Source organism: Caretta caretta, chromosome 1 (genome assembly GCF_965140235.1).
Source record: "Caretta caretta isolate rCarCar2 chromosome 1, rCarCar1.hap1, whole genome shotgun sequence".
NCBI lineage: Eukaryota > Metazoa > Chordata > Testudines > Cheloniidae > Caretta > Caretta caretta.
In genome coordinates this window covers 297,742,393-297,761,006 of record NC_134206.1, presented here as the reverse complement: position 1 = coordinate 297,761,006, position 18,614 = coordinate 297,742,393, and the positions used below count along the sequence as shown (strand labels likewise).

The 18,614-nt window shown below is 39.9% G+C and overlaps 1 protein-coding gene across 2 annotated transcripts in view; it reads right to left on the bottom strand.

The window, feature by feature from the left end:
• Nucleotides 1–18,614, bottom strand: part of NELL2 (neural EGFL like 2) — a 244,713-nt gene that overhangs the window by 45,165 nt on the left and 180,934 nt on the right. For both annotated transcript variants that reach the window (XM_048835991.2, XM_048835992.1), the window contains exons 14-15: nt 13,178–13,300; nt 11,737–11,832 (exon numbers count right to left, since the gene is read on the bottom strand). In XM_048835991.2, coding sequence (XP_048691948.1) covers nt 11,737–11,832; nt 13,178–13,300 — 219 coding nt within the window. The remainder of the gene's footprint in view (nt 1–11,736; nt 11,833–13,177; nt 13,301–18,614) is intronic.

Below are 18,614 nucleotides of genomic sequence, written 5' to 3'. Positions count from 1 at the left end.
ACCGCCCTGTCATAAATATAAAGGGAAGGGTAAACCCCTTTGAAATCCCTCCTGGCCAGGGGAAAACTCCTCTCACCTGTAAAGGGTTAAGAAGCTAAAGGTAACCTCGCTGGCACCTGACCAAAATGACCAATGAGGAGACAAGATACTTTCAAAAGCTGGGAGGAGGGAGAGAAACAAAGGGTCTGTGTGTCTGTCTATAGTCTGTCTTTGTCGGGGATAGACCAGGAATGGAGTCTTAGAACTTTTAGTAAGTAATCTAGCTAGGTACGTGTTAGATTATGATTTCTTTAAATGGCTGAGAAAAGAACTGTGCTGAATAGAATAACTATTTCTGTCTGTGTATCTTTTTTGTAACTTAAGGTTTTGCCTAGAGGGGTTCTCTATGTTTTGAATCTAATTACCCTGTAAGGTATCTACCATCCTGATTTTACAGGGGGGATTTGTTTATTTCTATTTACTTCTATTTTTATTAAAAGTCTTCTTGTAAGAAAACCGAATGCTTTTTCATTGTTCTCAGATCCAAGGGTTTGGGTCTGTGGTCACCTATGCAAATTGGTGAGGCTTTTTATCCAACATTTCCCAGGAAAGGGGGGGTGCAAGTGTTGGGAGGATTGTTCATTGTTCTTAAGATCCAAGGGTCTGGGTCTGTAGTCACCTAGGCAAATTGGTGAGGCTTTTTACCAAACCTTGTCCAGAAAGTGGGGTGCAAGGTTTTGGGAAGTATTTTGGGGGGAAAGACGTGTCCAAACAGCTCTTCCCCAGTAACCAGTATTAGTTTGGTGGTGGTAGCGGCTAATCCAAGGACAAAGGTTGGAATATTTTGTACCTTGGGGAAGTTTTGACCTAAGCTGGTAAAGATAAGCTTAGGAGGTTTTTCATGCAGGTCCACACATCTGTACCCTAGAGTTCAGAGTGGGGGAGGAACCTTGACACGCCCGCACCCTGGACAGAACAGTGCTAGGTCAGGGGAGCAAGCAGGAGCTTCAGCCTGATTGTCTGAAAGACTGAAGCCCTGATAAAGGGGCAGAGAAGGTGCTAGGGCTACAGATAAGCGGACCAGGGAAACGAATGGTGGGGGTTGAAGGAGATGCAGCATGTCACTGCCATCTAGAGGGTCACTGGGTCAGGACTTGGAGTAGTGGGCAGGGCAGGGTCTCCCAACCCCCACCACTGAGGGGTGTGGCCAGTGAAGGGCTGAAGTTTGCCACTGAGGCAAGTGGCTAGAACCTTGGGCTGCAGTCGGCCATGGAGGCAAGTGGCTGGACAGAGGACTGCTGTTCCAAGAATGGAATGGGGCACAGCTGGAGGGCTGTGTCTTGAGGAGGATGCCGCGATCCTTGAGGCGACACAGGTCCAGAGCAGAAGTGACGGCGGCAAGACACCACCGGAAGAGGTCATCCTGTGGAAAGACTGTGCTAATTCCCAGAATGACCAGAAGGCGGCGCCACAGTGGTGAGTCTCGCACCATTACAATTGGCCTCATTCTTAGCTAGTGTAACAAGCATAGCATCACTGACTTCAGTGGAGCTACATCAATTATGCCAACTGGGATCTGGGTCCAGTTTTTTCAGAGACTGAGGGAGGAGGAGATTACTTTTTTCCAGATTTGACAAGAAGTAAAACAGAAGACACAATAGCTATTTGATTTTAACAAAAGGGAAAAAAAACAATAGAAGATGAATGGATGTTTCTGAATCATTAGAAAAGATTGACAGACAACAATTTGTTTTGTTTGTTTTTAATTTTTGCTACATATTCTGAAACAGATTGGAGATGTTTAATGTTAAAAAAAGTAAAGACTGGTTGCTTCAAATGTGAATCTTGAGCTGACCAGCAGGGGCCAGAACTTCATAAAAGAAATAAACAAAAACAAAACAAAAACCAAAAAAACCCCGCACACAACCCTGCGTACCTCTTAATGCTCTAAGAGCCTCAACCGGTATGATGTTGAGAAGGCTCATCTCTGTTTGACCTCAGTGGGAGTTGAAGGTGCTCAGTACCTCACAAGATCAGGCCCTTACTTTGCTGTTGCACTTTGCAGTGACTGTACCCACAGCAAGCATCCCATATAAATAGAAGCTGTGCACTGGAAACAAGGCTATGCAGAAAATAGCTCCAGACCCTGTTGTTTTATGCAAAATATAATATCCTGGAAGTGAGAGAGAAAGCAGAGGATTGAAAGTTACTTTGCATTCTCCATTCTAGATCAGCCAAACAAGATTTTGGCAGACCTTAATTGGTGTCTAGGACGTGACATTGCACAGTCCAGGTTTGTCCTGCTCCTGCTAGGCTAGCTGGTCACCTTGTATTACACTGAATGTTTTTGCATAAAATCCAAGTTAATTAGCCACATGTCACAACAACAGATAATTATAAAATGGTTAGGACATGCTGGATGTTAACTGCTGATATATAGAGGGACTAAAGCAATTCTGAATAAAGCAACCTAAGAGTATTAAAAGTGCCCCAAACAGAGCTTCAGATGTATATATTCATTATTTCCTAAAGGTACTTTCTTGAACTGGAGTACAGCCAAGAAGAAGAAACTGAATGAAAGCCCTCCCCAAGTATAAAGTAGGCTTGAGGGCCCTGCCAACAACTCACACTCCTCTGGTGCTGCATAAGGCAAGATGGGCAGGATATCAGAATGCCAAATTTAAGATTTCTACCTTACATGAAGGATCTGAAGGTTTCTGGCCAGTTTTCTGAAGTCAATGGAATTACAGTGGTGTAATATTAGTGAAAGTAAGAGGGAATTCACGCCCCTTTTTCTGAATTCTAATTTCATCGTAACATTATGGTATTATGGAAACTTACAACTCCAAGCCACTATTAAATTTGTATCAAATCTGAAAAAATATTGGGACTGACCCTCAGCTGATATAAACTAAGATAGCTCAGGATCTGGGTCACTGTTATTAGGCTCTTCATGCCCTAACCTAGCACAGTAGATGCATCCGGTAGCTTTTACCTCCATCAACATGAAACCTAAATAAACCAGTGAAGACGAATTTGGTGATTTCAATCTATTCCCCCAAAAATGTTTGTCCAGATTGTCACAGTTCCCCCTCTATGGTCCACCAAGGGTACCCACTCTCACACTTCCAGCTCTCCACCCATCAACTTTCTTGGGCAGAGACATAAGTCTCTATCCACCCTGATGGAGATAATTCCAGGTAGCCAACACTATGAAGTCAGCAAGTCAGACTTGGCTCAGTAAGCCTGCTTTGCTTTTCTCCTTAAAGGCTAATAACAGCATAATTGCCCACTATTAAGTTACCACACAGCTCTTTCTATACAAGCACATTTATTCTTAAAGCAGAAGCATTGCAAAAAGACAACATTTAAAACAATGAAAGGACATACGTGCGAATACATTTACCAGAGATCAGCCCAGTTTCCACAAGGGCTCTGGCAGGTGAACAGTCCTTCAAACCCCACCAAAGGGTTTACAAGTGTGGTTACAAGTTCATAACTGTCCCAGTTCAGAACAAGCACAGTCGTGAAAAATGTGGTTCCTCCTTCCTAGAACTTGGGTCTTTGAACTGGAAATAAGTAATTCATAGACAGTGGGTCTCTCCCCAGGGCCTAGCTTCAAAAGCTGGGTTTTTGCATAACCTGAGGAGTTACATTTGCATATACTCCCCCTACAGATTTCCTAGGAAACTCACTTAACTTTAAAAGTTCACATTGTTTCAAATAGTCCTTTGTAGCTCAGAACACTTCTCAAGGTTTATATTAGCCAGGTCTCCTCCCTACAGACTTTACGTATAATCCCACAATAATATATAAGCATTTATATTTGGAATATAATGAACGGCTAAGATACTTAATTCAATAAAGTTTGTCTAGGATATTGCCATATCTGTCACACACTTCCCATAAGCCATCTCACCATTTGGAATGACTTCAAGACTCCAACTACTAAGAGATACAGACTCCGAAAAGCCAGGTTATTTTGTGTCTAATCAATATACTGGCAGAGCCTGAAGGGAAACTTCTTGTACACTGATGTCTACTAAAATCTACTAATGTCATCAAAAACATTTATACAGATGTTTTTAAAATGGCACAATTATTCTTGAATTATAAGAGAGCAAAAGAGAAAGTACATGTGAGTAATTTAAAAGACGCTTTCAGACACCAAAGTATTTAAAAAAAATTGTGCAGGGGATTCCCTGTAACTTGACATCTCTAAACCATGATATGAGGACTTCAGTAACTCAGCCAGAGGTTAGAGTCTATTACAGGAGTGGGTGAGTGAGGTTCTGTGGCCTGCAATGTGCAGGAGGTCAGACTAGATGATCATGATGGTACCTTCTGACCTTAAAATCTATGAGACATAATACTATTCATTTCAAAGTGGAATTACCCATTATCCTCAATGAAAGACTTAAACTTGATGGCTCTGTACTTCCCCATGAGTGTGCACATAACTGTACACTATCTGCTTTCCCTACCGCACTTTCATTTAAATGAACTTTTCCAACGGTTTTCCATATAGAATATTTATAGAGACTGAGTAGGCCTATTACATACACTGAACGGAGAGACCATGACAGCTCCAAGGAAGTTATTCTGTTCTACTGAACCGGTAAGTTACATACAAAGTGACCAGCTTTAAGAAGGCCTGACTGTAGTGTAGTCAGCAATCCATTTCACTCCATATATCAGGGCAGGATTTAGGCAGACATGTGGTGATACTATGCCCCATATGCTGTATTCCTCAGTTATAAGGGCTCTGTACCCCAGCGGTTTCAGGAAAAAAACCCATTTGTGTTTTACACCAAAGTCCTGTCTCTTCTTTGTTCTGAAGGACTGTGATGGGGTTTACAAACCCCACACGGGGCCAGAAGGGGTTAAAGGACAATACTGGGCCAAGATAGCCTTGCCGCTCCAGGTGGAGAGAAAGCTTAAAAGGGAGTCACTCAGCTCAGAAGGGAGGAGGCTGGAGAGGAAGAGGGACCTACCCTGAGGGCTGCTGAACAAGGGTACTGAAGAAGCCTCATTGTTTCCCTACATTGTTGTCCCTCATAGAGCCCAGGCTCCCTCACCAACTGCCCTTGCTGCAAGAGAGGCATAAATCTCATTTTCACCGTCCTGCTCCAGTAAGGGGAGGATAAGGACAGTGAAACCCTGAGGTGAGGATAAACCCATGTACAAGGGTTAGAAACTGGACTTAGTGCCCTTCCACTTTGGAGGCACGATACTGGAAACGGGATGTGCTAACCATTAAGCCACCTGGCCCACAGAGGACTCCAATAGAGGGTCACTATAGCAATGTATGCAATTACTAGGAAGTTTATTATTTAGGGATTCTTTTTAAAATTTAATGTAAAATAAAGGACATTCAACCACAAACACTGAGTGATGCCATATTCATTTTTCGTACTTGTGAAAGTTTCCATTGACTGCAGTCAGTTCTGGGCATGGACCAAGGGTAGAAAATGTATTCTGAAATACTGAAAGCAATGTCAAAAGTTTAAAACACCTTAAATTAAAAAAAGAATATTCAGATTGAAATGATCATTTGACATTTAAACCGGACCTATAACATTGTTTGTTGTTTGTTTTAGTTTCATCACAGGGAGCAATTAGACCCAGAGGCCAAGATTTTAAAAAGTGACTAGTGATTTTTGGTGCTCGACTTGAGATCCCTAAAAAGAGACTGATTTTTAGTATGGGTGGAAAACACCTCACCCTCTGAAAATCAGGTCCTTTAAGGTGTCTCAAGTCAGGCAACCCAAATCATTAGTCATTTTTCCAAATCTTGAGCAGAGGATCTTCCTGAATCTGCACTTATTCAGAACTTTTTGTTTGTGCCTCTCTGTATTTAAATTGGGCCTTTGATACTATTAAAATATTACCGCACACCCCTCAGACCAAGAACTGCAGATAGGGGACTTCCCTCAGGGGGGCACTAGGATCCATGCATTCTTTCCCTTCCCCTCCCCCCCAGCCTTGTGGCCTTGGGGAAAGAAGCTACAGGGAGTAGCCAACCAGAGACTGAAGCTAGCAGAGCAGCTGTAGTTCAAGCAGGGACTAAGGCCTGGTCTACACTGGGGGTGGGGATCGATCTAAGATACGCAACTTCAGTTACGAGAATAGCGTTGACGTATCTTAGATCGACTTAGAATCACTTACTTCGCGTTCTCGCAGCGCGGGATCGACGGCCACTGCTCCCCTGTCGACTCTGCTTCTGCCTCTTGCAGTGGTGGAGTTCCGGAGTCGACGGCAGACCGATTGGGGATCGATTTATCGCATCTACACTAGACGAGATAAATTGATCCCCAATAGATCGATCACTACCCGCCAATCCTGCGGGTAGTGTAGACATGGCCTAAGGAACACTGATGGTGTAATCCAGTGGTCTCCAACCTTTCTTGTGGGAATAGCATATTGCTATTCCCAGAAGACTGTAGCGGGTGCCAGACACCCCGCCGCCGAAATGCCGCCGCCAGAAGGTGGCAGCGGGAAAAAGCAGCCGCTGAAATGCCACAGAGAAACGGCGTAATCAGATTGCTTCAGTTTTCACTTTAAACATTCCATCCCCTGAGCTGATTGGGGATTAGTTCACTCCAACCCAGCCCACCCTTCGTCCATCTGCTGAGCTACTCCCCTCCCACAAAATCCACCTCAAAGGATTTAATAAACAAAAAAAATTGTGGCACGAACATACTCTTTGCAAACCGTCACTCTGCTCGTGCTGCTTGTGCATTACACTTCTTGCCCACATCCCACAACGGTCTTGTCTATTTGGATTGTAAATTCTTTGGGTCATGGGCTGTCTCCTAGTCTGTTTGTACAGTGCCTAGCACAAAGAGGCTGTGTTCTCAACTAGTGCCTAAACACTACTGTAAGACAAACACATAATAATATTAATAATCGCAAACCCTTAAAACATCAAATCTGACAGACAGTTTGTTGGGGTTCACCAAGAATGCAAGCCCATTTCTGGTGGTTGATTTTTATTTGCATTTTCTTGTGAAAAGGTAGTCTTAATCAGTTTAGCTAGTAAAATATATTTCATTTTGAGAAATTTCCAAAGAAAACTGTTTTTCTAAAATGTCATGAGTTCTAAATGTGACACTGGAAAAGTTTACTGTGAGTTTCTAATACAATTTGGTATCGAGAACTTTTAATGTTTCTGCGACCAGCCATTCCAGTTCTTTCAGAAAGAGTTCAGTACTCTGCAGGTTTCAATTACCATTTGTGTCATAGTTTGTTAGATTTAGGACCTACCCGGCCAGAGGCTAGCTGTGGTTCCTCTAGCTGAACACCAGGAACAAGAGGTTAAATCAAAACAGTTCTCTTGTGATGCTAAAGGTGCTAAAATATTCCACCAGGTTTAGCAATACAAGCAAACTTAACAGGCTTTGTAGTAGCTTTGACAACAAATTATATTCTGAGTACTGGTACAACTATTTTTCTACAAGCTATGAATACTGGAATTAAAAGATTTTCGCACTATCCCCTGGGAATAATAATAATCTGAATCTTTCTATTATCATGGTCAATGCACCTTAACAAATTAATTTGAAGTTGCAGTAAAGAGCAACAGTCACACATGCTAAATATTTAGCTTCTACAGAAAGCGGCACACAACTCTAGAGAGATCTTATCTATAGCAATTACCTAGGCACATCACTGACCTGAGTTGAATTTTAATCTTCCAAACTATAGATATTAGAAGAGAGCTTTTAAAAATTAGTTATAAATATCAAATATATTTTGCATTTTCTAGACCAGTAAGTATTCACAAAACATATTTTATTTGTGTGTGAGGTTTCAACACACTATGAACACTTTACTTGGATAAAAACCCCACATGGGAAGAAGTCAAACAAAGTGCATTTCCCTGAACGCTGCCTACACTGTATGATATTAGTGAGCACTCTTCTGGACATGGCTTTGGATGCTTTTTAAGCTATTTTATCATAAATTTAGTTCTACATTTAATTTAAGTGAGCTGTTACAGAATACAGTGTAATGAATTTGGAGTTATGTTAAACTGCATCTGAACAATTTAATTTAAATGACTGTTTTGTATGATAATTTATTTTCAGTAGATTGTCATGAACTGATTTATTGAAGATTAATTACTCTATAAATAATTGACGTTACAGAGCTGATTCTCTTGTCTGATGCAGATGCAGTTACGGAATGGTAAATTATACCTAATCCTCCCCCCAAATGCTATATGTTCCCATCCTGTTGCTTACAAAAACTGCCCCAAAATCCTATGCACACAGACCAAATCCTCCTACTTGATTTGATGCCATAGCAACACAAAAATGGTCCAGAGAAATGCTCACAAAGCACAAAAAGGGGTGTGGCCTGTGAGAGGAATCAGGGAACAGCAAAAGTGCAGTAATAGCATTGGAGGTATGCACTATTGCTATGTTGGAGGAAATTCTCAGGGATGCCTAGGAGCCCACTGTTAAAATTTTGGAAACAAATTAAAGGGAGAGTTGTGGCAATTTCTCTGCCTCTGATAGAGCCACCCCACTCTGTGGATATTAGTAAATGATCCTTTCCAGATATGAATTACCTCTGGGACTCTCAAATATTTCCAATGAGCAAATTTTGTGGGTTTGGAATGAAAAAGTCCGACACTGGCAGGTATTTTCAAAAAATTTCTTGGGCACAGATATCCCCAGACTTCCCATAAATGTCTAAATCCCCTCTTATTACACCTACTGAACACTGTGTTATACTATCAATTTTTCAAGAGCAATGAATATAGTTGGTTTGCTAAATGGTGCTGTCTCCTCTTTTAGCAGTGAGAAATGGTTTTGCTTTAAATGGAAAAGCAAATCAACACATTTTCCATTCCCTCCCCCTCCTCTAGTCAGCGCCTGGGGTTATCACAGGCTCAGTGAGGGGCTTTTGGTGGGAGCTCCTTGTTAAAATTATGGTTAGCACTTGACTGACCTTGACATGGGTGCGGGAGGATAAGAAGTATTTCAGAGAATTCCTATGCCTCTGCAAATGGTTGGGTTATATGGACTTCATTTCCTCCCCAGAAACAGCACATGCCCACCCACGCAAAAAAAAAAAAAAGCGAGCAGCTGTGATCAGATGTGGTGTTTGAGCTGGAACCCACCTGATTTAAGAGCAAGGGAGCTGCTAGAAGTTTCTCTGCCCTTTATCTCTAAACCATTGGTCCAAAATAGTGTGAATTTGTTGACCTTTGAAGCATGATACAAACTCACCTATTTATCCAGGCTTCTAGGGAGGGAGGACACAATAAGGGCTGGTGATTGTGGATGCTGGGTTATTATATAGGTTTTGATTTAATCTCTGGTTAACCGTTTTATAGTTAGGGGGGTGAGGAGCAACAGCTGGTCAATTTTTATGTGATTGTATGTTTAATTTACTGCAAAGACTCCTATAACCTAGGGTAGACACTTCTTAAATATAGGTATTGTAAAGTGAAATACATAAATAAAATAAGAAGTGTGCAATTTAAAACTGCCCTTGGCAGCTTTAAATCTGTCCTTATTCCTTCTCATCTGAGAGCACAGCCAAACAGTAGTGGTGAGGGAGGTGTCATTGCACCTTGAGGGATAAAGTGAGAACACACAAAATGAATGAGTGACAACTTTCCAATAGAATTATTTGTGATATGGATGTCCTGATCATTTCATACCAACAAGACATGACTCTTGGAAGCTGTATTCTATTTTCAAAAGGAGTGTGCTGTTTGGAGCTCAGATTTTCACTGCGGAGGGCTCTCTGTCCATGACAGTTCTGTGTCTGAATCAGCCAGATCTTGCCTGTTATGAACAGGCTTGCTCTACAGTTTGGTGCTTTGAAGGTATTTTGGATGGAATAGCAATCCACTGTGTTTCCAAGTGACATATAAGTTAACTGGGATCCTGTTCCAGAGCTTGAAAGGAGGTGCAAAGTGCAGCTGGGCTATCAGACAATGAACATAGCAGCATTTGCTGTCAATATTAATATTCAAACCAGGTGACCAGATCTCCTTGGATCCTTCTAACTGACCCCTACTGTTCCAGGTTATTCCTTCTACTAGCACTGAAGTCTGTGACTCCTTTCTGGAAGTCTGCTGGGCAATGGAAGACACTTCTCCCTGCAAAGTCAAATCTTTCAGTGGTCTGGGCTGCCATAGTGGCTCCTACACCACCTTCCATGATGGTCCATGGCTTAGGGGGTGGTCCATGTGCAGATCACCACACTTATATCTGACCTTAAGTTATGGATCATAATTATCTTACTAAACTCAAGTTAAACATTTGGTAAAGCATATTTAGGAAACTTAGAGTGGGATTTTCAAATGCACTCAGCACTCACCTAACTATGCTCTCAAAATTCCCATTGGCTTAAGGGGAGTGAGAAGGCCAATGCTAAGTGCTTGTGAATCTCCCACTTTTAGTGTTTCATTAACTGTACACGTGCAGTATGTTTTGCTGATAACACTGAAACGCTGCAAACTGTATGTCCTATAAAAGGAAAAATATCACACAACCTTATAAGCCATCTTTATATCTAAAGCATTATTTTAGCACATAAACCACTAAAAGTAAAAACACCATGAAACCAAAACCATGAAACAGCTACATGAAAGAGACCTTTATATTTTGCCCCACATCACTTCCAACACTGCACAGCAAATGCAACGGTCAAGAATGTTTGACATTCCTAGAGAAAGATATCAACTACCGGGGGCTGCAGCTATTTCACACAGTGCACCTCCTGTGCAGAACAGCAATATCCATTCTAGTTACTGTGACATAGAATGATAACAGGCAAATTTTTCACCTCTCAAATGAACCAGAACCGTTTTTGTATAGAAGTCTGAATTTTTACTAAATTGGACAATGTTTGCAAGTATAACAGAGGTAGTGCTTCTAAAACTACCTCCTCGATCCCATGCTGAAGATTTATTGAAGACAATATAGAATGGCAATAATAGTCAATCAGAGGTGGCAGATTGTCCTTTTAGTAGGAATAGGGAGGCTAATCAATCTAAAAAAGCTTTCCCTTCTACCCCGAGGCCATTTACTGTTAGAATCCATTTAAAAATTCAGTAGCCAATAAAAATGTTGAAATTATTTTAATTTAGAAAAATTATTGACAAGCGCTCAAGGTGCTAAATATGAGCAATCCAGATACTTTTGTTTGGTAAAGCATCCCGCTAGTGTAATTTACATAGACCCAAATTTTAAAAGAAAGTTTTAAAATGAGGTTTTGTGGTATTGTCATCCCCAGAGATATCAAGTATAGAAGAAAGGTTGTGAGAGAAAGTAAAACAGTGGGAAGCATTGAATCCTATTTTACTGTGAGTTGATCAAAAAAGTCCTCAAATGAGGATGAATGGGAAGGTGGATTAGTGAACTATAATCACAGGTTGACAATAAGGTCGTGAACAACCATTTGCGTTTATTTCTACATGTCAGATGATATACCGTCAGTGGGAGCTACCAAAAACTGTTTGCTATGAAAAGTGAGTGAACAATTATGTTAATTAGGGAGCGACAGAAGGTAAGCTAGTCAGATGTCAATATGCTGCTAGTTCAAATTGTTACAGTACATGCTTTTGGGAGGTATATGAGAAAAGTGAGTCATTGAGTTTATCTACTGCATATCTTAGTACTTTCCAGCAGCAGCTCCCTCTTTTAGGAGGCACAGTAAAAAAAAATATTTTCTTGGAATAGTGCAGACATTGGCATAAAGATAATTTTATAATAAATGAAGTTATCATCTTACCAGTTTCACAGTTGGGTCCAGTGAAGCCCTGTGGACAGGCACAGACATTGGAAGCAATGCAGGCTCCTCCATTCCTACAACCATCTTTGCAAAATGCTGAAACAGTAAAAGTAGAATGTATCAGAACCTATTAGCTAAGGGACAGATTGTATTCAGTAACTGTGCAGGTGTTTGTAGCCCCCCAGCCCACCCCTGATGCAGCAGCCAGACACATATGCAATCCCTGCAGCTTTTCTTAATTCTTAATTCAGAGGCTCCAAAAGGTTCAGGGAGGAAGCTGAGTTATGGCCCCCTACCACACTAACCAGATGAGCTGGCAGGGTGCAGAAAGGGGACTAGATTGTACCATCCGAGACATTTCAGCCTGTGCATTGCCTCCTACTTCACAAGGAATTGTCCCCTTGAGGCACAAACCCTCCTGAGGGCTTTGCGACTCTACACTGCCTCCCAATACAGGTCTGTGCCTATTAGACACAACTGAGCACTAAATCAATTAGCTATTTGATTCTTTGTATTCAGCTATTAGATCCAAACTATAAAAATGGTAATATCACCCAAGGGATAAAGTGCTTTAAAAACTGGCTTTACCAATTATTGTCCAAAATCTGTCCTCACATTTGCACTTGCGCCTCACACTGATGGCAATGAAGCTGCATCCATTCATTCAAGAATCACTTTCTCCAGATACAAGTATTGGAATTCTGCCAGGACTCTGGGGGTTCTTAGATAGTTACAAGTGGCCTGCACCTTGGCTTTGCATCTATCTGAAATATGGTACCACCACCAGAATGGGACCCAACGCCCTCACATCTCAGTAACTTCTGTGAAATGCAGCACTAGACAGTCTAAAAGCAGCTTTGCAGCTCTGTAAAATTCAGCTTCTTTGTAAAACTAGCAATATAATCTGTAATGTTTAACAGGGTCTGACAGTGGCTGTAAGCTTCTCCTGGAGAGTAAAGGTTTCAGGGGCAACATCTACTGCTCTTTTTTTCCACTTACAAAAGAACATTACATACGCAACAATATGCAATTCAATCTGTAGTTCATTCAGGTACAATAGCAAGTGATTGATGGTGAATAAATTGCATTTGGTAATAGGTTTTCCTAGCTGTAATGTTGCTGGTTACTGTGGTTATCTTGAATGGGATACTCTATATGAAAACAAAATTATCTTGGGATAGATACTAAAAGTATTTTCTCCACCATTTCAGAGCTTGCAATTTATAAATGTTAAATTCTCAAACTACTTGGAACTTTGTAAAAGACAAAGTCAATGGATATCGGCCCATGCAATCCTCTTTGTGGGATCAGGGCTTAAATGCTAATGTTCTACAGTGTCGTCTTCAAGGTACACCAACAGATTTGTGTTAACCATGACAAGATAAACATTATCAAGTCCAAAGACAGTGCATTTTACAGCCCAGGGTTTCTGATAATTTACCTTTACATACGGTACCATTTCCTGTATAACCTGGCTTGCAGACACAGTTGTGCCCACCCACAGTGTTGAAGCAGAGTGCGTTTTCATCACAGCTGTGCTGATTTGTGATGCATTCGTCGTGCTCTGAGAAGTGAAACAAATGAATGTTATTGAATTGTGACACTACAGCAATATACAAGCTTTAACTATATTTCCATGTAAATAAATCATAAACTCAGCAGTTACTAACCAGGATTTGCATATTGACCAGAAGTGGGTTAAGCAGTGGGCAACACCCTGAAATTTGACATATTGCTTTCCTTTGTTATTCACATCGCACTCAGTTCTGATCTCTGTTCGGGAAAAAAAGGATTAGCTTGAAAACAAAGGTGTCTCTCCTCTTTCAGGGAAATGGGACTTTTACTTTATGCTGTTCTTGGTTTTGGCCAATCAGCACACACAAGCTAGGCTGCTGCTTATGTTTCCAAGTTGCTTCTAGCAAATTTGGTCACTGTTTAATACATTTTTATTTATATACCATATGCCTTGCTCTGGCTGTCCAATATAAAACCAACTTCTGCTTCAGACATGTTCTAATGGCCTCAGCATGGAACTGGGACCCACGAACTCCTGAAATTTTAATTTGGACTCAGACACTTTCTTCTGTGGCCTTGGTAAAATCACAAAGCCTAGGTTCCCAATTTGTCAGACAGGGCTAATAGTCACCTACTTCACAGGGCTGTTATGAGAATTAATCCCATTAGTGTTTGCAAAGCACTGAAGTGCTAGTTATTATAACTAGCAATTTCTTTACTAGATATAAAATTATGGGTATACAGAATTTGTTTTACTGGCTCAGACCTCTGACCCATCAAGTCTGTAATTCTGCCTCCTGTAATGACAAATTTTTTGCTTCAAATGACAGTTAAAGCATCTATGATTCAACTAGCCAATTGTACAATACTGTATGGGCAGAGGAGTGGGAGAGAACTCATCTTCTGTTTGTAAGCATCTACCATGACTGACCCTACTCCTGAGCAGGGCCTCTCGGTACTAGCAGAGTACAAATAATAACCCTAGGTAGAATACAAACTGAGACCCCAATCCTGCAATCTTCACTGAGTTGAGCCTCCCATTGAGTGTAATGAGTAAGGACTGCAGGCATGAGTCTTGAGGCATGAGATTTAATGGCCCTGATCACAGCATGGATAATTAAAAAGGTTATTCATAAAATGATCTGGCTCTTTTAAAAATCCAGTTACAGTATTCGACTGACCTCCTGCAACAGTGAATTCCACAAGCTAATCTCATGCTGGGTGCTGTAATATTTATGTGGGATCAGTCCATTATAAAAAAGAAAAAAATGTCACAACTATGCAAATTAGGCACACAAGTATCAGTTGTGCTGTACTGATATCCTGGCTTTTTGTCATTATCTTAATGTTATTTAAATATAATTTAAGTTCCTTACTTTTTTCATTCCCTACAACAAAACAGAGTAACACCTATGGACCTGTAGGAAACATATTATTTACTTGATGCACAAAAATATCTTTCCATGCCATTATGATGGTCTCTTGGGTTGTAGGAGATGTACAGCAATACTTCACAATTACTGGGGTTTTCATTGCAATGTACTGAATTTTACAAGTTATCTATCACATTCAGCCAGGAAGTGTGCCCATCTGCACTGTTCCTTGGAAATGGTGGGGTAGGCCAAACACCTTTGATATCATTCCAACACCCACCACTACTCTAGAATACAGACAAACGTCTACTGGAGAAAAAGGGCAAGTCACAGGTTGCAGATCTAGAAAGGGTAGTGCAAGGCAGCTGTTGGGGAGAGCTCCAAGAGGTTGTGGCGACATCCACAGCTGCTGAGTCATGGAGCTGTTGTGGTTTCCAGGCCAAGAAGACTTGGCCCTAAACTCCAGCTACTTAAATATTTAAGTATTCCCACTGAAATCAATAGGGTAATTCATGCATTTAAGAAACTAATTGGGGCCTCAGAGTACCTGGTATGATGTATGTCCTACAAAGAAATAGAAAACTACAGTACTTTTGAATGTTGTTTAGCCCAGAGATTACATTATAATGGTACTGTATAGTATGTGGACTCTTAAAAGTGGTATTTTCCTTTAAATCCATGGTTATAGATGAAATAAATACTATAAGTAATAACGTTTGGATAAAAAAAGATTATTTTTTTGCCTTGTCTTTTTCTGACTCATTCAAAGTAAGAAAGTTCATGTCAAAATAGCCATTATTCCTCCCAGATCTGTGGCTAAATTACCCAAAATTGTGCTAGATTTTTCTCTTTTCAACTAATATAATACACTATTCTTATAAATGATTTTCAGAATGAGGCTTAAGGGTATGTCTACACTTGCCGGTAGATCGGTACTGCTGCAATCGATGCAGTGAGTGTCGATTTAGCAGGAGTGGTGAAGACCTGCTAAATCCCTGGGAGAGCACTCTCCCATTGATTTGTGTACGCCACCTCCCCGAGGCACATAAGGGAAGTCGATGGGAGACCCTATTCTGTTGACACAGCGCAGTATAGCCACCGTTGTAAGTGGATCTAACAACATCTACTTCAGTTACGTTATTCATGTTATTCACGTAATTGAAGTTGCATAAGTTAGATCGATTTACCACCGTAGTGTAGACCAGCCGAGATATTGCTAGTTTAGAAGAAAATGTGTAAGAGCAACAGGAAGATTTTAGATTCAGTTACAGAAAGAGACATTTTGAAAAGTGTGGGGGAAAATGGGTTTTCATGTTTTATATTCCATCTAGATTTCTGACTTTCTATGATCTACATTTAGTGCAAGTATATTATTTTTAAAACTGTTTAAATTTAAGGCTCGTTGACATGTCTATATGCTCCATGCTAGAGAGTGGAAGTTCTGATTGGTTGTACATGGCTTTGTCATGACTTTGGTGCATGGTGCATTAAATAAATTATTTGGGGGGAGAGTGGTAAAAATCTCATAAAAAGGAGGGTTTGTATGCATTTTTTAAAAATTGAATCTGTCTATAATAAAACTAATGTCAAAGCTGTCTACCTATATTTATATATGGATCATAATATAGCCTGACATATAAGATAAGGACTATCAGATAATACAGATTTTAAAAACTGAATACATGCATATTTATGAAGGACTGTAATGGCATTTTGTTGCTTAAAAGCTAATGAATTCTCATGTCTCTTATTTTGGTTTCTTTTTCTAAAAATGTTCAATTTAAATAAAGAAAGACATTAGAGGGATTTAGGTGAGGGATCTCACACACATAACAAACCATATGTTGCAAACAGCTGATGTTAACATACATCATGTAGCAAAATAAACTTTAAAAAAATACTTTGCAGCTCATCTTTAATACAGTTTCTTCCATTTGGTAAGTATAACAAATTCTACACAAATTAGAACTGTAAATACAGAACAAACATGTTATTTCTTATGGAAGATGTATACCAGGAGTTAATATTTAGGCCATTTATTTCAAGCACCTTTAGAAATAATGTGGCAGATTTAACAAAAAACTAATACTCACTTCACTACACATCATTATGATGATGGCATGGTCATGCCATTTACAACAGTAATAAAGAGTCAAGGAAATAAAATTACTTTTGCAAAGAGATTTTAATGATTTACAAATCTGAATTTGCATAAATGCACTTTCCATAAAGAGCAAATGCACTGGTTTCAGTGATTACTTCTAAAGCTATATTATCTAATACATCTAAAATCCATTTAACACTGGCCAGAACTCTGTGCTCAAGTGCATTAACATTCGTAATATCTCTGCTTCGGGAATCAACAGAAGCCTTAAATATGGTATTCATGTTGATTAAGCTGTTCCTAGAGTAATGGACTCTACAGAGACAAAAATCATTTTAGCTCCAGAATTCAGCAAGCTTTTGCTATTACTTCACAGTGCCAATAAGTGCATATGTATTTTCCATTTAAATCCTTCAGAAAACAGATGCCTTAGTTAAAGAAATATAAAAGTGTGACTATGCAAGTTGTTTCCCTGTGTTTACATAAGTTAACTGCACAGCTGGGCCACCTTTACTGATACACTTTATTTCATTTTACATCTTTAACAGTACTCAGCACTGTATTTCAGAATGGCTTCTCTTTGACAAAATGTTATTACTTTGCTCCAAAAGACAGACTATAAAGTCCTGAACATAAATAAAGCTGATAGTGACTCCTGATTGTGGAGGTAAATAGCAGGAGTTGCAAGGGCAAAAGCACTTCCTCATAGAGACAGATCCCCAGCTGGTGTAAATTGTCCTAGCAGCAGTGACTTCAGTGAAGCTAGGACAATTTACCCCAATTGTCTCAAGTGGCATGGAGAGTTCTGAAAAATGAAGGTAGTAAAATCCAGTGTTCTATATACACAAGAGACGTTTCACCCTTCCCTTCTTTTCCTACTCCCATGCTCCTGTTGACTCAACTTCTTCGTTGTTCCCCTTACTCCATACTCCACTAATAAATATTTAAAACAATTAAAAAGAAATATGAGACTAATATGGCATTTGCCACTCATCACACTGCTTATGTGATGTGACCCTTTTCCATCTCCCTACTTCTCCTTTCTGTATTTAGATTCTTTAGGACATTGACCCATTATTCAAGATGGTGGAAGTGTGAGAGTAACTATATTAAAAAGGAGTTAAGATTGAGAGTACAGCAGTAACTTAAGGGTAAAACACATTACCGGGATATTATAATTATCCTCAAACCAAGTACAGTATTACCAATCCAGTAAATTCAGATTTAAAGTCATACTTAAAAGAAATCCAAATGTGTTAAGGAATGGAAATGCACAAACGAGGCACACACATAGCCTTAATTCTGCCCTGTAGTGATGCCCACAGTAACTATTAAGGCATTTTGTGCTTCTGGGCCCAGATTATGAAAATGGTTTTAAAAGACATTAGGGTTTTTTTTGGTTTTTTTCATATTTTCCCCCTTATGAGTCACAAAATCCTAAATGTCTGTGCCTCACAGTGGAGCTCAGACAACAGGGCCATGAAAAGCCTTTCACGCCCTGATGCCCAAACTAGAATGAGGAATCTTTAAAGGGCAGTGATAGCTGGACCAAGTAATCTACCACACACATCCAATCTCCCTCATACCACTGACACACAACCAATAGAATGTTCAGGATTGGTTGAGTTACCTTTGATGTCATAATGACAGACCTGTGTGAATAATAGATTTTTTCAGTTTACTGGCAATTCCTTTCTCCCCCCCCCATTTTTTTTTTATTTTGAACCAAAAATGATATTTTCTGTGAACTGAAAAGTTGAAAAAAATGCCATTTTGGATTGATTTAAATGTTGTTTGACCCAAAACAAAATGTTTTGTTGATTTCAAGTATTTAATGTTTTTACATTTTTAAAATAAAACTGAGGATAATTTTGAAACAGTCACTT